We start from the raw sequence: 16,882 nt of genomic DNA on the forward strand, positions 1-16,882 counted from the left end.
GAAGTTTTGCACAAAGTGGCTGTTGGTGTTGCCATGGCAACCCCAGAGTCCGAACAATAGTCAGTGCGGGGTTAGGTAAACCTGGCTACATCTGAAGCTAAAAAATCATACCTGGATCACATAAAAGTGCATGAAGTATTGCTTCAATACTGCTGGTAAACATAATTCACCATAAAAAAAAGTATATTACCAACAATACCACTATACAAGGTTAAATTAATACCCCCATTTATCATTCCTCCAAACTTTTGTGCAAGAAAAAGAGGGATCAGATGCATTTTTTGGGGTAGCTAAGCTCTGTTTATGAAAATGTATTAACTTTTTTTGTGTGTGTGAGTGCATGGCCGGATTAAAGGATGGGTGTGTGGGGCACCAGGGGGCCCCCCACCAAGTGGGCTCAATTCGGACGGTCGCACGGCAGGTGGTGATGTTACTGGATAGTGGAGAGTGATTGTACAGCTGTATTACTGGGTAAGTATGTAGATGTCTCGAAACGCTTTGTTCTATGAATATTCTTTTTATAAATGTATATATTTTTTAAATATATTCTGGACCAAATAAATCACTTTTTAAACGGGACCAGCCAGCGCCATTTTCTTTGCGTTCAAAACCAACTTCACCCCCTTGAGGGAAAAGATATTTACCATTTGGAACTGCCTATCCACGCAACGGGGGAGTAAGCAGAACCACGAACTCGGCAGTAGAGGAAAGGTCCATATAAAGAAGCGACATCTTGGAGATGTGCCCTAGATGCACAACCCCATAAGGTTAGTAGTTCTAAGCATCTAATTTCATTCACTAATCATAAGGATAATACACCCCAGGAGCGCCCCTTGTGTTCCCCTATCACCCACCTAGATGTCTTACTGGGGGGGTTGGCAGCTTTTTTAGATGTATTACTGGGGGGTTGGTGGCTGTATGTAGATGTATTACTTGGGGGTGAGGCAGCTGTATGTAGATGTATTACTGGGGGGTTGGCGGCTGTATGTAGATGTATTACTGGGGGGTTGGTGGCTGTATGTAGATGTATTACTGGGGGGTTGGTGGCTGTATGTAGATGTATTACTTGGGGGTGAGGCAGCTGTATGTAGATGTATTACTGGGGGGTTGGCGGCTGTATGTAGATGTATTACTGGGGGGTTGGCGGCTGTATGTAGATGTATTACTGGGGGGGGGTTGGCGACTGTACCATTTGCACCACCTTTGTTAGGCTTACACTGTTTGAAACAGGAAAAGTATCATCCAATTTTGCAAGTCTGCTTCTGTCATGCTAACAATTCATGAATAATACATGGATTTCAGGACTATGTTGATAGACAATGAATATTAATGTAGCAATACAGTACAAGCTCTGTCCATGCATCCATCATCATTAGGCTTGTCTGTGCCCATGAACTGTAATTGACCTGCTCAGATAACATCGGATAGAAGGATGATGGATCAGTCACGTTTGCAGTCCATTCACAAAGCATTTAGACTCCTTTCCTCTTTCCACAACTTCTTACATTCTGACCTTATTCTAAAAGAGATAATATTAAGCTCATAACTGTAACATGCAGAACATTTATGAAAAATAAAAGAAATTTTAAGTACAGAATCAATATTAAGACTTTTCAGCAATCACAGTCTCAATATTTCTCATTTATTTTTACTTAGCATGCCTGTAGCTTCAGGATCTTCTACAATTTCTCATAATAATAAAATTGTTCGCAGAAGTATGAGCATATTACTTAAAAGGGAACCAATGAAATTGTTAAATAGACTCCTACAGTTACTGTATTGATCATGTTTGACCATTTTTGTTTGAGAAGCTTATTAAACTTGGACATAATGGAGGGAATGCTTTATTTCTGGCATTAGATCTATATTAAAAGTTACATACGTAGCCTTCTACAGCGTTAGTTGAAGGTAGTGGAAAGACTAGTGTTTTCCTGCTATAGACTGGCAGAACCTGAGACACATTGTTAAATCCCCCCACCCTCCCCCCACTGTCTAAAATGTGTTGCACCACCTTTATTAATGCTTTTAGACCTTTTTTTAGCACTTTTCCATCTTGTCTGCCTAAGGGCCTTTTGGGAGATGGGCGTGGCATCCTGAGAAAGGGCCTAGCTCGTTTGAAATTGTCCGTGTGCCCAAAATTCTGGCACACAGTTTAGGCCAACAAAAAGTAACACATTATTAAAGCCCCCAATGAGATAAAGGTACTGCTATAAGGTAGTGTTTGCTGTTTAATTAGTAGTTTGGAGGTGACATGTTACCTTTAAGCCTCAAAAACTTTTAATTAAAGGTAATGGCCCACATTAATACAAGTGTTTGGACCAGTTTTCTATCTGACTTTGCACTAGAAAGAACATGCAAACAGCTTGTACCGTCACAAAAAATTGTGCACCTAGAGGGGCGTGTTAATTCTTAGTCGAACCATGCGCCACAATTCTGTAGCATGAACAAACTGCACCAAAAAAAAAAATGGTGTACACTTCCCGAGCAGTGCAGGGGGTGCGAGATTCATTAAGAATAGACACAACAATTCATGAATCTGGCGCACCCTGCATACTGTAGAGGCAAATTGTACATAGTACAGAATGCACTGTGTTTGATGGGGGCCTGTGTTTCAGTATTCAGTAATCTGGAGCACTCTGCACACTAGTGAGCAGTGGCCTAACTAGAAGCTGATGCGCCCCAGTACAAAGTCTGTGCCAGGTCCCCGACTATAATGTATGGTTTATAGTAATAGTCTTCTCATATGGGAAAGTGACACCCTTAAACCTCTTGGCCCTGGTTTTGACCGCAACCTCTGCACCCCCTCAAGTTACGACCCTGTTAGTGAGGCACCATACACTACCAATAAATGAAAGGTTCATAATGAAGCTACAATAGCTTCCTTATTATTGTGATGACATAAGTCTTAAAATAATCTGTCATTAATTAAGCAGGAATATCTGGTAGCACTAATATGTGATAATTATACCTCAAGAGACTGAGCTTTGAATTAAGACTTGTTGTTGCTTCCTGCTGTGATTACCATGGATTTTGCTGAGGTCATCATGAAATGTACACATTTCGGTGCTTTCGTTGAAATTATTTAATAGTTTTAGTAAATTTTGTAAAAGTTTGTGTATTACAATTACAATCCTATTTTGTAAGCGTAACTCCAAACAAAAATTTATTTGTACCTAATTTGGTAATTGGATTTTCAAAATGTGGGGCTGTCATCAAAATAAAGATCAAAAATATAGCATTATTGCTGACACCTTACACTTTACCTTTGCAGCCTGGGGTTAAGTTACAGTAAATTATCCAGACAGCTTCACCAGTGGGCACAGAGGTCCTTCTGTAAGGTTTATCTGTAAGTCGGGGGTCTTTAAAGGGGTTCTCAGGAGGTGGAAAAACATGGCTGCAGTCTTCCAAAAACAGCACCACACCTGACCATGGTTACTGCCAGTACTGCAGCTCAGCTGTATAGAAATGAATGGAGCTTAGTTGCAATACCACACACTACCCATGGTCAGGTGAGGCGCTGATTTTGGAAGACTGCAGCCATGTTTTTCCACCTCCAGAGAACCCCTTTAAGTCAGGAATGGCCTGTACTACTATTGAAGAGCAAAAAACTATTAGAGCACTGGTTCACAGAACTTTACTCTGCTATTCCTCTTTGAAATAATATACACTTTCTGGAAATGTTGAGGGGACAGGCACAAATCCTGCCAGTCAACCAGGGTCGGACTGGGATGCCTAGGCCCCAACAGTGAAATAGATTATGGGGACCCACCTTCTCTTACATGGAAATATTACATGTTTTTTTATAGGCCTCTGCATATGGACATGTAGTTTACAGCGCATCTTACAAAAACACCTATATTGGTCTCTTCAGTATAGCAAAGTAAGTTTTTAATTAGTTATCAATGCAAACATGGCATTTGGTAGTGAAAAGTTAAAGGGTTAAAAGACATGTCTGCTTTCTTCCAAAAACATCACCATACCTGATCATGGGTTGTACCTGGTATTGTAACTAAGATTCATTTCTATACGTCTGAACTGCAATACCTGCACAAACCATGGTTGGGTGTGGTGCTGTTTTTAATAGAAGGAAGGTAGTTTCTCAACTACCAGGCACCACTTTTAAGAATATTTATATTTATAGAGCCTGTCCTATACTTACTGTATAGTTTAACATTTAAGATTAATGGGGGTATTAGTAGTTGAACAGAGAGATGAACTCTCTGGAGGCCATTTGAGTACAGTGAATTCATTGTCATGTTCAAGAAACCAGTCTGAGATGATTCTAGCTTTATGACATGGCGCATTATCCATGCTTTCATGTTGTTGACGCCAAATTCTGACCCTACCATCCGAATGTTGCAGCAGAAATCGAGACTCATCAGACCAGGCAACGTTTTTCCAATCTTCTACTGTCCAATTTCGATGAGCTTGTGCAAATTGTAGCCTCAGTTTCCTGTTCTTAGCTGAAAGGAGTGGCATCCGGTGTGGTCTTCTGCTGCTGTAGCCCATCTGCCTCAAAGTTCGACGTACTGTGCGCTCAGAGATGCTCTTCTGCCTACCTTGGTTGTAACGGGTGGCGATTTTAGTCACTGTTGCCTTTCTATCAGCACGAACCAGTCTGCCCATTCTCCTCTGACCTCTGGCATCAACAAGGCATTTCCGCCCACAGAACTGCCGCTCACTGGATGTTTTTTCTTTTTCGGACCATTCTCTGTAAACCCTAGAGATGGTTGTGTGTGAAAATCCCAGTAGATCAGCAGTTTCTGAAATACTCAGACCAGCCCTTCTGGCACCAACAACCATGCCACGTTCAAAGGCACTCAAATCACCTTTCTTCCCCGTACTGATGCTCGGTTTGAACTGCAGGAGATTGTCTTGACCAGGTGTACCTAATAAAGTGGCCGCAGAGTGTAGATCTCAATGAAAGAAATATTCCAGTGGTAATTCTTCATTCGTTGCATAGTGGAATGGATGAGAACAATAAAACATAAAAATGCTCAATGAAAATCAAAATAATATCCAATGGATGCTACTCAAAATCAACATTCAAAATCAACAAATTTCACTGTGTTCCAACATTAATGGAAAAGCCTAAAGGCAAGGCTCAGTAATGTGTGTGGCCTCCATGTGCTTGTATGACCTTCCTACAACACCTCATCATGCTCCTGAAGAGGGTACAGATCTTCTTCAGAGGGATCTTCTCCCAGACCTAAATTAAAGCATTAATTAACTCCTGAACAGTCTGTGGTGCAAGGTAAGATTCGTGTTTGGAACGAGACATGATGTGTGCTCTATTGGATTCAGGACTGGAGAATGGGCAGACCAGTCCACAGTATGAAAGACTTCATCATGCAGGAAGTACAGCCACATAAGGCCTAGCATTGCTATGCATTTAAAGGAACCCAGTGCCCACTGCACCTGCATATGGTTTCATAATGGGTCTGAGCATCTCCTACCAGTACCTAATGGCAGTCAAGGTACCGCTGGTTACCACCTGGAGGCTAGGCTAGTACCTAGAAAAAAATGCCTCCCCACGCCATTGATGACGCACTGCCAAACCGGATATACTGGAGGATGTTGCAGACAGAAGAATGTACTGTTTCAAGTCTGTCACATTTTCTCATGATGAACCTTCTCTCATCTGCACTGGACTCATGATGAATCTGCCAATATTGGTGGTCTCTGGCAAGTGCCAATTTCCCCGCACAGAACCCCGCACAGGTTCCTTATGGAGTCTGTTTTGGACAGTTTGAGCAGATACATGGATATTATTGGTCTTCTGGATGACATTTTGCAGGGCTCTGGCACTGCTCCTCCTGTCCCTCCTTGCACAATGAAGGAGCTACACTGTAGTGGTCCTGCTATGGGTTACTGGCCTTTCTTCATGTCCCTTGGTACTGTGCTTCTCCTGGTATCTGCTCTATCCTCTGCACACAGTCCTCACATACACAGCAAACTGTCCTGCCAAAGCTTTTATTCATGTGCCATTGCGGATGAGCTGCACTACACTGCACTGAGCAACTTCTGTGGGTTGTTGACTGGGTAAATTAAGACTAGCATAGGCCCTGGGATGTATGAATATTTTAGCCCCTACAATTCTAGAAATCACTTCCTACGTATGGTACTAAAATCAAGCTTCTTGTGGAAAGGAGGTTGCATCCATTCTGCCTGTTCTCAATCTGCCATTTCAGGACCTTAGGATGACCTTCAAAGGTCTTGAAATGGGATTTCATGGTTATCCATCTCAGTAGAAAATTTGGTGAGTGGTTTGGGTCACCATGGGCCCCTTAGAAGGCTTGGACCCCGGGCTGCCACCAAAACTGCCTATATTATGGTCCACTTCTGGTTGTTGACACCATTTCATGCTACCTCTAGGGGGGAGAGTAATGACAAAATGCTAAATTGACCAAAACAACAGCCAATAAGGATGGGAACAGAGCAATAGTCCGTAGTCATCACCTTCTTTACAGGGGTTGTCTTAATAATGGCCCAGCATTTCCACCTGTTGTCTGTTCCATACACAAAACAGCAGGTTAATTTGATTGACAATCAGTGTTGATTCATAGGGAGGTTGGTGTCACAGAAGTGTGATTAACTTGAAGTATTCCCTTTAATATTTTGGAGAATTGTGTTTCATTCGCTATGCATGAAAGTGGTTTCTTTCGCATGAAAGGATAGAGAAGTGGTCACATGATGAATATGCAATGGCCTTGAAGCATTTTCATCCTTTGATTTTGTTCTCCGCTGAATCAGTAAGCATTTGATGACACCACCTTTTTCGTAAATCTATCATCCGCATTTTGTAGTCTTCCTGCTTGGTATAGTATAGACACCGACAGACATTTCTGCGACCATATAAAGTAGATATACTGTTGTGTCTCAACCGAGAGCATTACTTCCCTGAATCATCTGCTAAATTATCCTATGAGACCTGCTGTTCTTGTTTCTCCTGAGCCTAAAACATCACTTGAAGCTTACATGAGCAAAGAAGGGGCAGCACTTCTGTCTTCTTACATTTGGTGTCTCTGGACAAGATGATGTCAAATGCAAGGTAAGAATAATTAACCCTATAATACAGTTTTCTGCAGGTCTGTACTACCATAAAAAATTCCCTACAATATAATACTGTCTGCATGGCACCTAGACAGTATTTTACATTCCAGATTTCTGAGTTTTAAGAATTTGGTTACATGTTTTATGCAGTAGTCAGAATGTTCTTTACCTTCATATCTATTATTGGATTTAAAGGGATATTTTATTCTCATCTTACCTGCTGGATTTAGCTGCTCATGTTGCGCACAGCTCTTCAAATCCGATACTTTTCCTACACTACAAAAATCCTACAATTTTAGACAAACAAAATGCAAGTCTACCAACTTCTAAACCTCTTCATGAATCTAGTTTGTCACTTCTGACGCTCATTAGTTCATTTTACAGTGCACCAAATTCATTAAGGAACGTGAGCCACAATATAACTTCACAGCGTAAAACATTGCTAAAATAAGGCGCCATAAATAATAAATACCCCCCCATTGGAGTCTTGATTTAGAGGGGTAGAGGGTTGCATTTTGACACTTAGGGCTCTTTTATCCTGGCATTTTTCACATCTGTGGTTGGCTTTATTGATGGCTTACTGAGACATTGGGGGTCATTTACTAAGGGCCCGATTTGCGTTTTCCCGATGTGTTACCCGAATATTTCCGATTTGCACCGATTTCCCCTGAATTGCCCCAGGATTTTGGCGCACGCGATTGGATTGTGTCGCATCGGTGCTGGCATGCACGCGACGGAAATCGGGGGCGTGGCTGAACGAAAACCTGACGGATTCGGAAAAACCGCCGCATTTTAAAAAAAAAAGTGTTGCGAAACTGGCACTTACCTTCACTAGGAATAGGCCGGTGAACTTGAGTGCATTCCAGGGAACTTCAGCACAGCAGCGCCACCTGGTGGACGTCGGAGGAACTACCTTAGTGAATCCCGTCCGGACCCAAATCCATCGCAGAGAACGCGCCGCTGGATCGCGAATGGACCGGGTAAGTAAATCTTCCCCATTGGGGGGGATTTATCAATGTGTCCCAGGTCCCGTCAGTTTAGTGGAGGAAAACCCTAGTCAATTGCGCCAGATTTATCACTGTGTTAATGAATCTGGTGCAGGATAAGACTGTCGGTTTCCAGTTTAGACCTACTTGAAAGTGGTCTTAACTCTGCCCCACAATTTTTGGCGCACAGAACATTCAAATAGCCCCTTCTAGGCCAAGCCACGCCCTTTCCCGAAGGCCAGGCCCCTCAGTCGGACAATTCAGAAAATGGCTAAAAACAGGTCTAAAAAGCCTTGATAAATGTGGTGTAAGGCTTTTCACACTGTGCTTTAGGCCCAAAACCACAAGAATTGCGGCGCAAGTGCGTTTTTTATTATTGATCTGTTGTCCATGGAAAAAAATTTGAAACGTGTCTCCTATTTTTTTTGCAGACGGTAGGCAATAGAAGTATATGGGTCTGCAAATAAAAAGCTCATGACAGGTCCTTTTTTTTAACAATGAGTCTGGGAAACCAGGTGTTGTGTTTTCTAACCAATGTGAAGCCTTTAGACTGGGTGACAAAACAGAAGCAAAATGTGTGAATCTGCTGTTATTCTCATGACCAAACCCACCAATTTATCACTTATAGTTTACTTTGACTTCTAAAGTACACTCAGTATCTTACAGTCACTGTTTTTGCAGTTATTGGGTATGGGTGAGGGCTTAGGACGTTTGGATTTGCTGTTTTAGAAACAATGTTGTGCGTATATTGTTTGTGTACAGTTTTGTAATAGTGGGTTGTGTTAAGGAGATTACTAGAAAGTAATTGAGAACACTGTGTGGCACATTTACTAAGGTCCTTGTGCCATTTTTCTTGCAGACCTTGCACATTCTTTTATGAGCAAACTGTTTGAAGGTGTATTTAAAAAGTGTCTCCGCCACTCCGTCACAGAGACGTACCATGCGCCACATTTATCATACAAAGTCCGACATAGGTATGTTGCACACCCTATTTTAAAGGTGCACCAAAAAAAGTTGTTGGGGAATGCATGGGCTTTATTTTGTTAGGTAGCAACTGTGAGGAATTGATACAGAAAGTATATTGTAAAATTGTGTAACTTTTCCTTACACAAACCCATTTCAATTATTTGCTGAAAGTGGACAACCCCTTTAAATTTGGAAGGCTGGGACTGTTGTTGGTATTTCAATAGATTCATGGGTGAAATGAAATTAGTATTGTCTACTTTTTTGTAATCAATGTGCTGCTGTGTATTTATTTATTTTTTTATTTTTTAAATTTTAAATGTTGTTTTAATGAGTGTTGTCTTTTTATGTTATGTTTGAATGTTTCTTATGGAGCAGTGGTAACAACTGTATTACCTCTATGAGGCCAATAAATTAATTAATTATTAATTATTTTCTGTACATATTTCAATGTTTTCCGTGAGATTTACCTACATTGAGTTAAAAAAAAAAGTTTTTTTTGATAATCGTTTTTAGTTAATAAAGAAGGTTGGGAAGGACTACTCTTGGGTATATAAATATAGAGTAGGATCATCAATGTTATCAAAAACTAAACACATACCAAATGTTTCTCTTTTTACAGCGTACATACTTTTCATTTGCATAAAATATAATAAGATTTTTTGTTCTGAGATCTTAAGATTTTTTGGATTTAAGATTTTAACTTATTTTTTATATTATAATTTGGCCTTGTGTATATTATAATTATGACACAGTCTTCTTATGGCTATAAAGCGAGAACTTACAAACAGAGAATTTTTCAAACACATGAGCATGAAAACCGACTATTAACCTGTGAAGTACCAGTGCACTTAAACAGCAGCCACACGTGGACACTGACACTGTGATTTGTTGCCGCTTGTCACCCCTGACAGCTGGGAGTCTCTCCATGGACTCCAGACCAGTGCTTTAATGTTATAGTCACAATATGTGTCTATATATAAAGATTTGCATAGGTAAATTATAAATAAAAAGTACTATAATATCAAAATTAGAAATAACAAATCCATTAAGTAAGGAGCAAAAGATATAAGAAATAAACAGGGAAATCCATGCGAAATTTGGCCCTTGATACTAATATAAACAATTATGGTCCATAATCGGTATGTGATATCCTAAACATATGCACATAACCCATGATACACATAGAATATAAAAGAAAAATAAAAGGACACAAATTGAGACAAAACAGAAAAAAACCAAAATATAGACAAAAGGGAGATACAGACACACCAGGATCGGGATACCTTTGGATCACGGGTCATCATACTTCTAGCATAAAGTAGGGGATTGAAAGAGAGTAGAAGAGGAAGATCATCAAATAGAAGTACGGTACCTTGACCTCCATAAGTAGACCAGAATCTCAAAGTACAGGCGGTCCCCTACCTAAGGACACCAGACTTACAGAAGACCCCTAGTTACAGACAAACCCCTCTACCCCCTGTGACCTTCGGTGAAACTCTCTGGATGCTATTACTGTAGTCCCAGGCTGCAATGATCAGCTGTAAGGTGTCTGTAATTAAGCTTTATTAATGATCCTTGGTCCCAAAAAAATTGAAACTCCAATTGTCACTAGGGCAAATAAAAACTTGCTGGATCTACAATTATAAAATATATAATTCAGACTTACATACAAATTCAACTTAAGAACAAACCTATGGAACCTATTTTGTACATAACCTGGGGACTGCCTGTATTAGCATATGAGGACCATTCAGACTATTTTCAAACAATTTTTCCTTAGACATTACTCAATTCCTTAGACATAATTTCCGAGCTGCTAAGAAACTCAAGGAGAAAATCAATGGTGTTATGTAATTTGAGGAGAATAGCATGTGTAATTTTTTTTTAAATGTTTTAATATGTTTTACTAAAATGGCACGATCCCCCTATACCTCCTCCTATCACAAGCAAGTAAAGAACTATGGTGCATTGTCCAGGCCCTCACAACAGAGATTAGGGTTTAGTTGGCTGAGCATGTGCCATGGAGGAATCAAGTTGTCACCAGTGAAACTATTATGTTCTCCAAATAGTTTTATAGCTTTCAAGTGAAAGATCTGATCCATAAAGCACCCTACACGCACCTTGATATTTCTCCTCCTCAGACTACTGTAGTAGCGTCAGAATCCCCAGAAGTTTTTTGTGCCATTGACTGAACAAAATGAAAAGTTCTGCCTGAAATAGCAAAATGACCATATATACACGAGTATAAGTTTTTCAGCACAAAAAAATGTGCTGAAAACCCAAACTCACCTTATACTCGAGTAAAAAAAATATAGGTTTTACCAGGTTGTTGTGGTAAAATTGGGGGCCTCAGCTTATACTTGGGTCGGCTTATACTCGAGTATGTACGGTATGCCTACATCTTAATTCTTCTACATAAAATAAATGAAATGTGTGAATTAATGTCTGTTTAATTTTGATAAATGATTTTTGCAGTGATAGCTATGATGTAATATCAGGCAGATGTTTCAGAGACTATCTGGTTTACAAGATCCTCATCATGTGAGATGCTTCATAACAAGCTTTAATGATTTCAATGCAGCAGTCCCTTTGAAACCACACTCTGCTAATCCATGTAATTTAATTTCTCGCTATTCTCCCGTGTGGGGCACACCTCCTTCCTTTTGTATTACAGACCAAAGCGGTTAAAGACAAACAAGCTTGAGGATTGAGCAGCAGTGAGAAGACTTGAACTGGACGAGTCACAGAAATTTCATTGTGGCGCATGTTGGATTTGAAGTCATGGGATGTGGGACATCAGTCAAGACTGAATATCAAGGCAAAAAATCAGAAAAAGGTAAGGGCATAAAGTATATTTAATTGAAATCAGTATTTATTATGGGTTACCGGGCAGTGTCAGACCTCATGCACACAACTGTATATAGGGGATGTGTTCAATCCATTGTTTTTGCGGCTAGAACACATTGCCATGCCTTTCTCTGGGTCCATGCCCATGTTATCCACTATCCACTCTGAGCAAGCCAACTGAAGGGGTAGTGCATTATAGAGAAGGTTCTATTACAACCTAAGTTTGGGACCAAGGCAGTATTTTTCTCCTGTCATCAGTGTGTAGGAAAAGTTAACATGTCGATGACACAATGGCCGCAAACAATGGTCCACGGGCCCATTGTTTGTAGCTTCAAAGCAAACAATGATGTGAAAGAGGTGTGTTTAAACCCAGGGGTCTGTTTATAACCATCAACCATGTCGCTCAGCCGATTTTCCACTCCTATTGAAATGTACTTTGAACACCCTGATGAAACGCACGTTGGTGGGCTGTGTGACATTTTAATGATTCTGCATGATGGCTAGTGGTTAGTATTTGGAATCTCCCTTGCATATGGCACCTGTATGATAGTTATTATGACGTATAGCAGTCTTCCCCAACCACTGCTCCGCGGCCCAAGACCGCTCAGTGGGACAGCTGGTTCCGGGCCGTGGAACACCTCTGTCATCACATTGTCTCTACCGACAATAGAATTTTACAGTGTTCCGCTGGGATAGGCGATATTGGATTCAGAGGCTGGGGGCAGCTAAAGGAAAGGGGACAAGGGAGGAAGGCATGATGCAGGAAAGGAGACATGGGAGGGGCCACGCTGCAGGAAGGTTCACTTTGGAGGGGGGCATGCTACAGCAAAGGGGACAATATAAGTGGGGGGGGGGGTGTTTCTTCAGGAAATGGGACAATATAAGCTTGGTACTCAGGGATTTATGGTGGGGCATGCAAACATATGTTTATGGCTATGAAACTGACACCAGACCGCATTCCCCCACCCCACCGGTCCCTGGAGAAAATGTATATTTACAGCTGATCCCTGGGCAAAAAAAGATTCGGGACCACTGACGTATAGGACATAGGCCATTTGTTTGAAGTTTTGGACATTACTTATGTAATTAATTTTTTCTTGCACTTCATGGCTGGTATTCATTAATTAGAGTCCATTCATTAATTAGAGTCCATTCCCATTAATTAGAGTCCATATCTGACCACTGACTTTTTTATAAAGAGGAAATTATATGATGTTACATTGTGTTTGTGTACTTTTTGTATTTTTTTAGATAGTGTTTTTGATGGGTATGTTTTTTATGCCATTTGGCGTCAATACTTAATAAAGTTGAAGATTTATTATGATAAAGTTGTTTATTGAAATTTTTGAAAGGTTACCTATTAAAGGGTTGTGATTTATAGGTTATATATATTTGGTCTTGGCATAGCCCTAGTGTGTTGTTATACTTTTTATACTCTTTTGTGGGCCTACTATATATTTTTTTTTTCGGTTTATAATGATGTGAAAGACGTGTGTCTACGCCCATGGGTATGTTTGCACCCATCAACCATGTCGATCAGCTGACTTTCCACTCCTATTGAATACTTTGAAACTGTGCAGGCAGCTACATAGCATCTCACTGTCTGCTTACTGTCTGTTGTTTAAAGCTTTACAATTTCCATTTCTGTAAAAGTGAAAGGTGAATCCCCCGGTGGGCCCCGACTCCTGTCACTATGGCAGGGGCCTCCGATCGGATCCATGGGAGGCCCCTGCCAGTGGCTGCAATAGTACTCATTGTGTCCGAAAATGGCTGCTCAAGTGCTATCACTTACTGCAGCCGAAATAGTTTGTGTGACGCCGCCGGGTGCTTTCCGGCGCATGCCACACTCAGACCCTAGATGATGGGAGAGATACGCGGCCACACGATGACGTCACGGCCTAGCCACGGGATGACGGCATGACACAGCCCCTTCATGATGTCATTGAGCGACCTCGCATCTCTCCCAGCGGCACTAGCGTCAGGAGTCGGACACAGGATGAGGTGAGTAAAGTTTTTTTGGGTTTTTTTGCTGTTGGCAAAAGGGAGGGACGGGGGAGCCTTAATATGGAGGAGGGGGGGCATAATAAAATATGGAGGGGAGGGAGGCCTTAATGAAATAGGGAGGGGGGTCTTAATAAAATATGGAGAGAGGGAGATGGCAATGTGTATGGGGCAGGGGCCTTAATAAAATATGGAGGGGGGACCTTAATAAAATATAAAGGGGGGGGGGAATGGCAGTGTTCATGGGGGGCCCTCATCCAATAATGTAGCAGTAGGTGGGCCCTCAAAATCAATTTCACCGGTGTGCCCCAAGCACCCCAGTCCGACCCTGATCCGATAGTATATCTTGGTGCTGTCTCTTTCTTAGCTAGGGAATGCACATACATCTGTGATACATAAAGGAACACTGTACAATGGTATTATCTGTTATTAAAGGGGCTGACCATTTTACCGCATTTTTTTATAATGTGTGTGTGTGTGGGCAGGGGCAGGATATTAGGTCATTTACCAATATACATCTATTAATAATTCTGCTCTGCTTTATTGATATGTATTTACCTCATCAGCCTGACATTCCTGTCCATAAAATGGCTGCAGATGGAGAGTCATGTGATCTCTATCTGTCCATGTGCAATCGCCCTGCCAAGACCTTATACATGTCCCCTCATTTGCAGCCATTTTATTGTCACGAAAGTCTGGCTGATGATGTAAAAGACAAGAGGCTTCACTTTTACATATCAATAAAGCGGAGCAGAACTTTTATTAGATGTATGTTATCGCCATGTTGGCTAATCCACTTTTGGTGCAAATGCATAATCCCCCCTCCCCCCATAATTTTGCAAGGCATTTTCTACTGGAAAGTACTTTTCAGAAGTAATTTCTGAAGATATCTGAAGTGCTGGTTTAAGAAGTAGCCATGTAAAGAGTTCAAAGCGCCTTGTGAAGGATGGATAATGCACTTTCACACATTTTTACCTGGAGGGACTTGAAGTGTGTGCTCTGAGGTATGTGTTATTTTTATATTTTGGAATCACTTTTTGCCTATTACACAGCTAAAACAAGTGCAATCTTGTCTCTTATTGTGGTAAGTGCTTGTTTGTTTTCCTGCTCTATCCCTTGTGTTTACTTCTTGCCTTAAGGTAAATTATAGATAAAATACGGCTTCTAGCTCAAGGACAAACTATCATTATGCCTTGTTGAAGGACTTGTGTTTTTTTTTCTATTAAAGGGAATGTGTCATGAAATAAAGTGAACAGAAAGTTTTTATGGTAAAGACGTTTGTTAATAGTTTTTTCTCTTTTTTTACTTTTTCATATCGATGGCAATCTAGTTCTATGAAGCTAAGTTTACACAATTATGGCAATTTATTCAGTTATTTATAATGGTAAAGTGTTCCTTCCATACATGTCAACCAATGGGGTACGAATAAAAGGAAAATAAATGAATAGAAGACTTTCCCTTCCATTCCCATTTCCCTTATGTCATTTTATTCTAGAATTAAAGACCAGAACAAAAATAATAGGGCTGAGTATTAGCACAAATGTACACAATCATTCTTTTTTCCTCAGGTGATATAGCTGTGATTTTAGCAGCTTTCTCACATTTACATGTATTGCTATGGGCTCATACACATAGCTGAGGATTCCTCTGCACCATGCGGGAGCCTAGTGCTCCTGAGGAAAAACTTAAAGTGTAACTGTAAAGTTACTGACAAAAAATAGTCCTTCCTAGCCTGAGATATATCTGGTATATTTAACATTAGATTTGGATTAAGCTATTCCTGATGTGGGTGGGCACTTCCAGTTTGTGACTTATGCTCAGGGCAATGAAGCCAAACCAAGAGAGCAAGATTGTATTTGGCCGATCCAAAGCATGTGATGAGTCACATGCTTGTGACACCCTGAAGGTTCTTTGCCATCACATTAAGTACTTTCAAATGATGCAGGACAGCTTATTTGCAATTGGACGACCTGAAGTAAGTGTCACATGCTTATGACATCACTACAGGTCCTACAGCCCCTCTCAACAAGCCTCCTGTTGTCTCTAGCTTTACTATACGGTTTCCCATAGCAACCAGAAAGCATGGCAAATGGATATTAGCCTGGGGGGGGCAGGTAAAACCTATTCTAGCTGCTAATTAACTGCAGATAGCTAATTATAGTAAATTGCATATTTAGTACAGAGTTAAGCAAAAGCTTTTGTACTTTACAGTGTTGAAGTAATTTGGCTACCATACATGTGCGGTCTGTATTTGAGGTGGGTTGCTCAGTAACAATCACATGTCTTCATCTGTCAGCCTTCCACAGGGAAAACACAGGCCATATGGTTTAGGCTAGGTTTGCAGCCTTTTTAGAAGGTAACTCCTATACTATCAAAAGCTTATTTATACTAAATGCAGTAGCAATATTGTTTAAATCCTATAGATGGCCGACTGTAATGTTGAGTTTCTGTAATTACCAATCTGGTGGCATGGACCTGAGATGACAATAGGCTTTTAAGCCATTGATCCTGTAGCATGGCATTGACTGGGTACTTAAAAATATTTCTCTCACATGTTAAATCATCTTCATGATTTTTTGCCTAGGAATCCACAGTAGTATAGGATCAAAAAGCCTCCATATCATCTCAATGTAACAGAGAATGTATTTGAATAAAATGTATTGTCGGTCACCAAACACATATTCCAAACAAGAAGAACATAGAAATCTTATGTTCAACATTCATATTTAGCAGTATTAATAGTAGTAATAGATATGGTACTACAGTCTATAGCTATATAGATATACTTACTTAACATCTATAGTTACCTAATCCTTCCTTGACACTAATACATTCACTGTTGTTGTTCCAATGGCAGCAATCAAAGCAGCAGTTTTGATACAGAGATGGTACCGATTCTACATGGCGAGATTGGAAATGAGGCGGCGTTACACACTTAATATTTTTCAGTCAATCGAGTATGCAGAAGAACAGGCCCAGCTTCAGGTCAGTAGTATTTTATTTTGCCAAATAATTTATGCATAAATCAC

At 40.5% G+C, this 16,882-nt stretch overlaps 1 protein-coding gene across 1 annotated transcript in view; it reads left to right on the top strand.

Annotated features, from left to right (window-relative positions):
• Nucleotides 1-6,697: 6,697 nt before the first annotated feature.
• The window catches only part of PPEF1 (protein phosphatase with EF-hand domain 1), a 34,648-nt gene continuing 24,463 nt past the window's right edge, over nt 6,698-16,882 (top strand). Inside the window, exons 1-3 of the mRNA XM_072137944.1 lie at nt 6,698-7,051; nt 11,680-11,841; nt 16,711-16,838. Of these exons, the coding sequence (XP_071994045.1) occupies nt 11,787-11,841; nt 16,711-16,838 (183 nt within the window). The 5' untranslated portion in view covers nt 6,698-7,051; nt 11,680-11,786. The remainder of the gene's footprint in view (nt 7,052-11,679; nt 11,842-16,710; nt 16,839-16,882) is intronic.

The sequence above is a fragment of the Engystomops pustulosus genome, chromosome 2 (genome assembly GCF_040894005.1).
Source record: "Engystomops pustulosus chromosome 2, aEngPut4.maternal, whole genome shotgun sequence".
NCBI classification, from domain to species: Eukaryota; Metazoa; Chordata; class Amphibia; order Anura; family Leptodactylidae; genus Engystomops; species Engystomops pustulosus.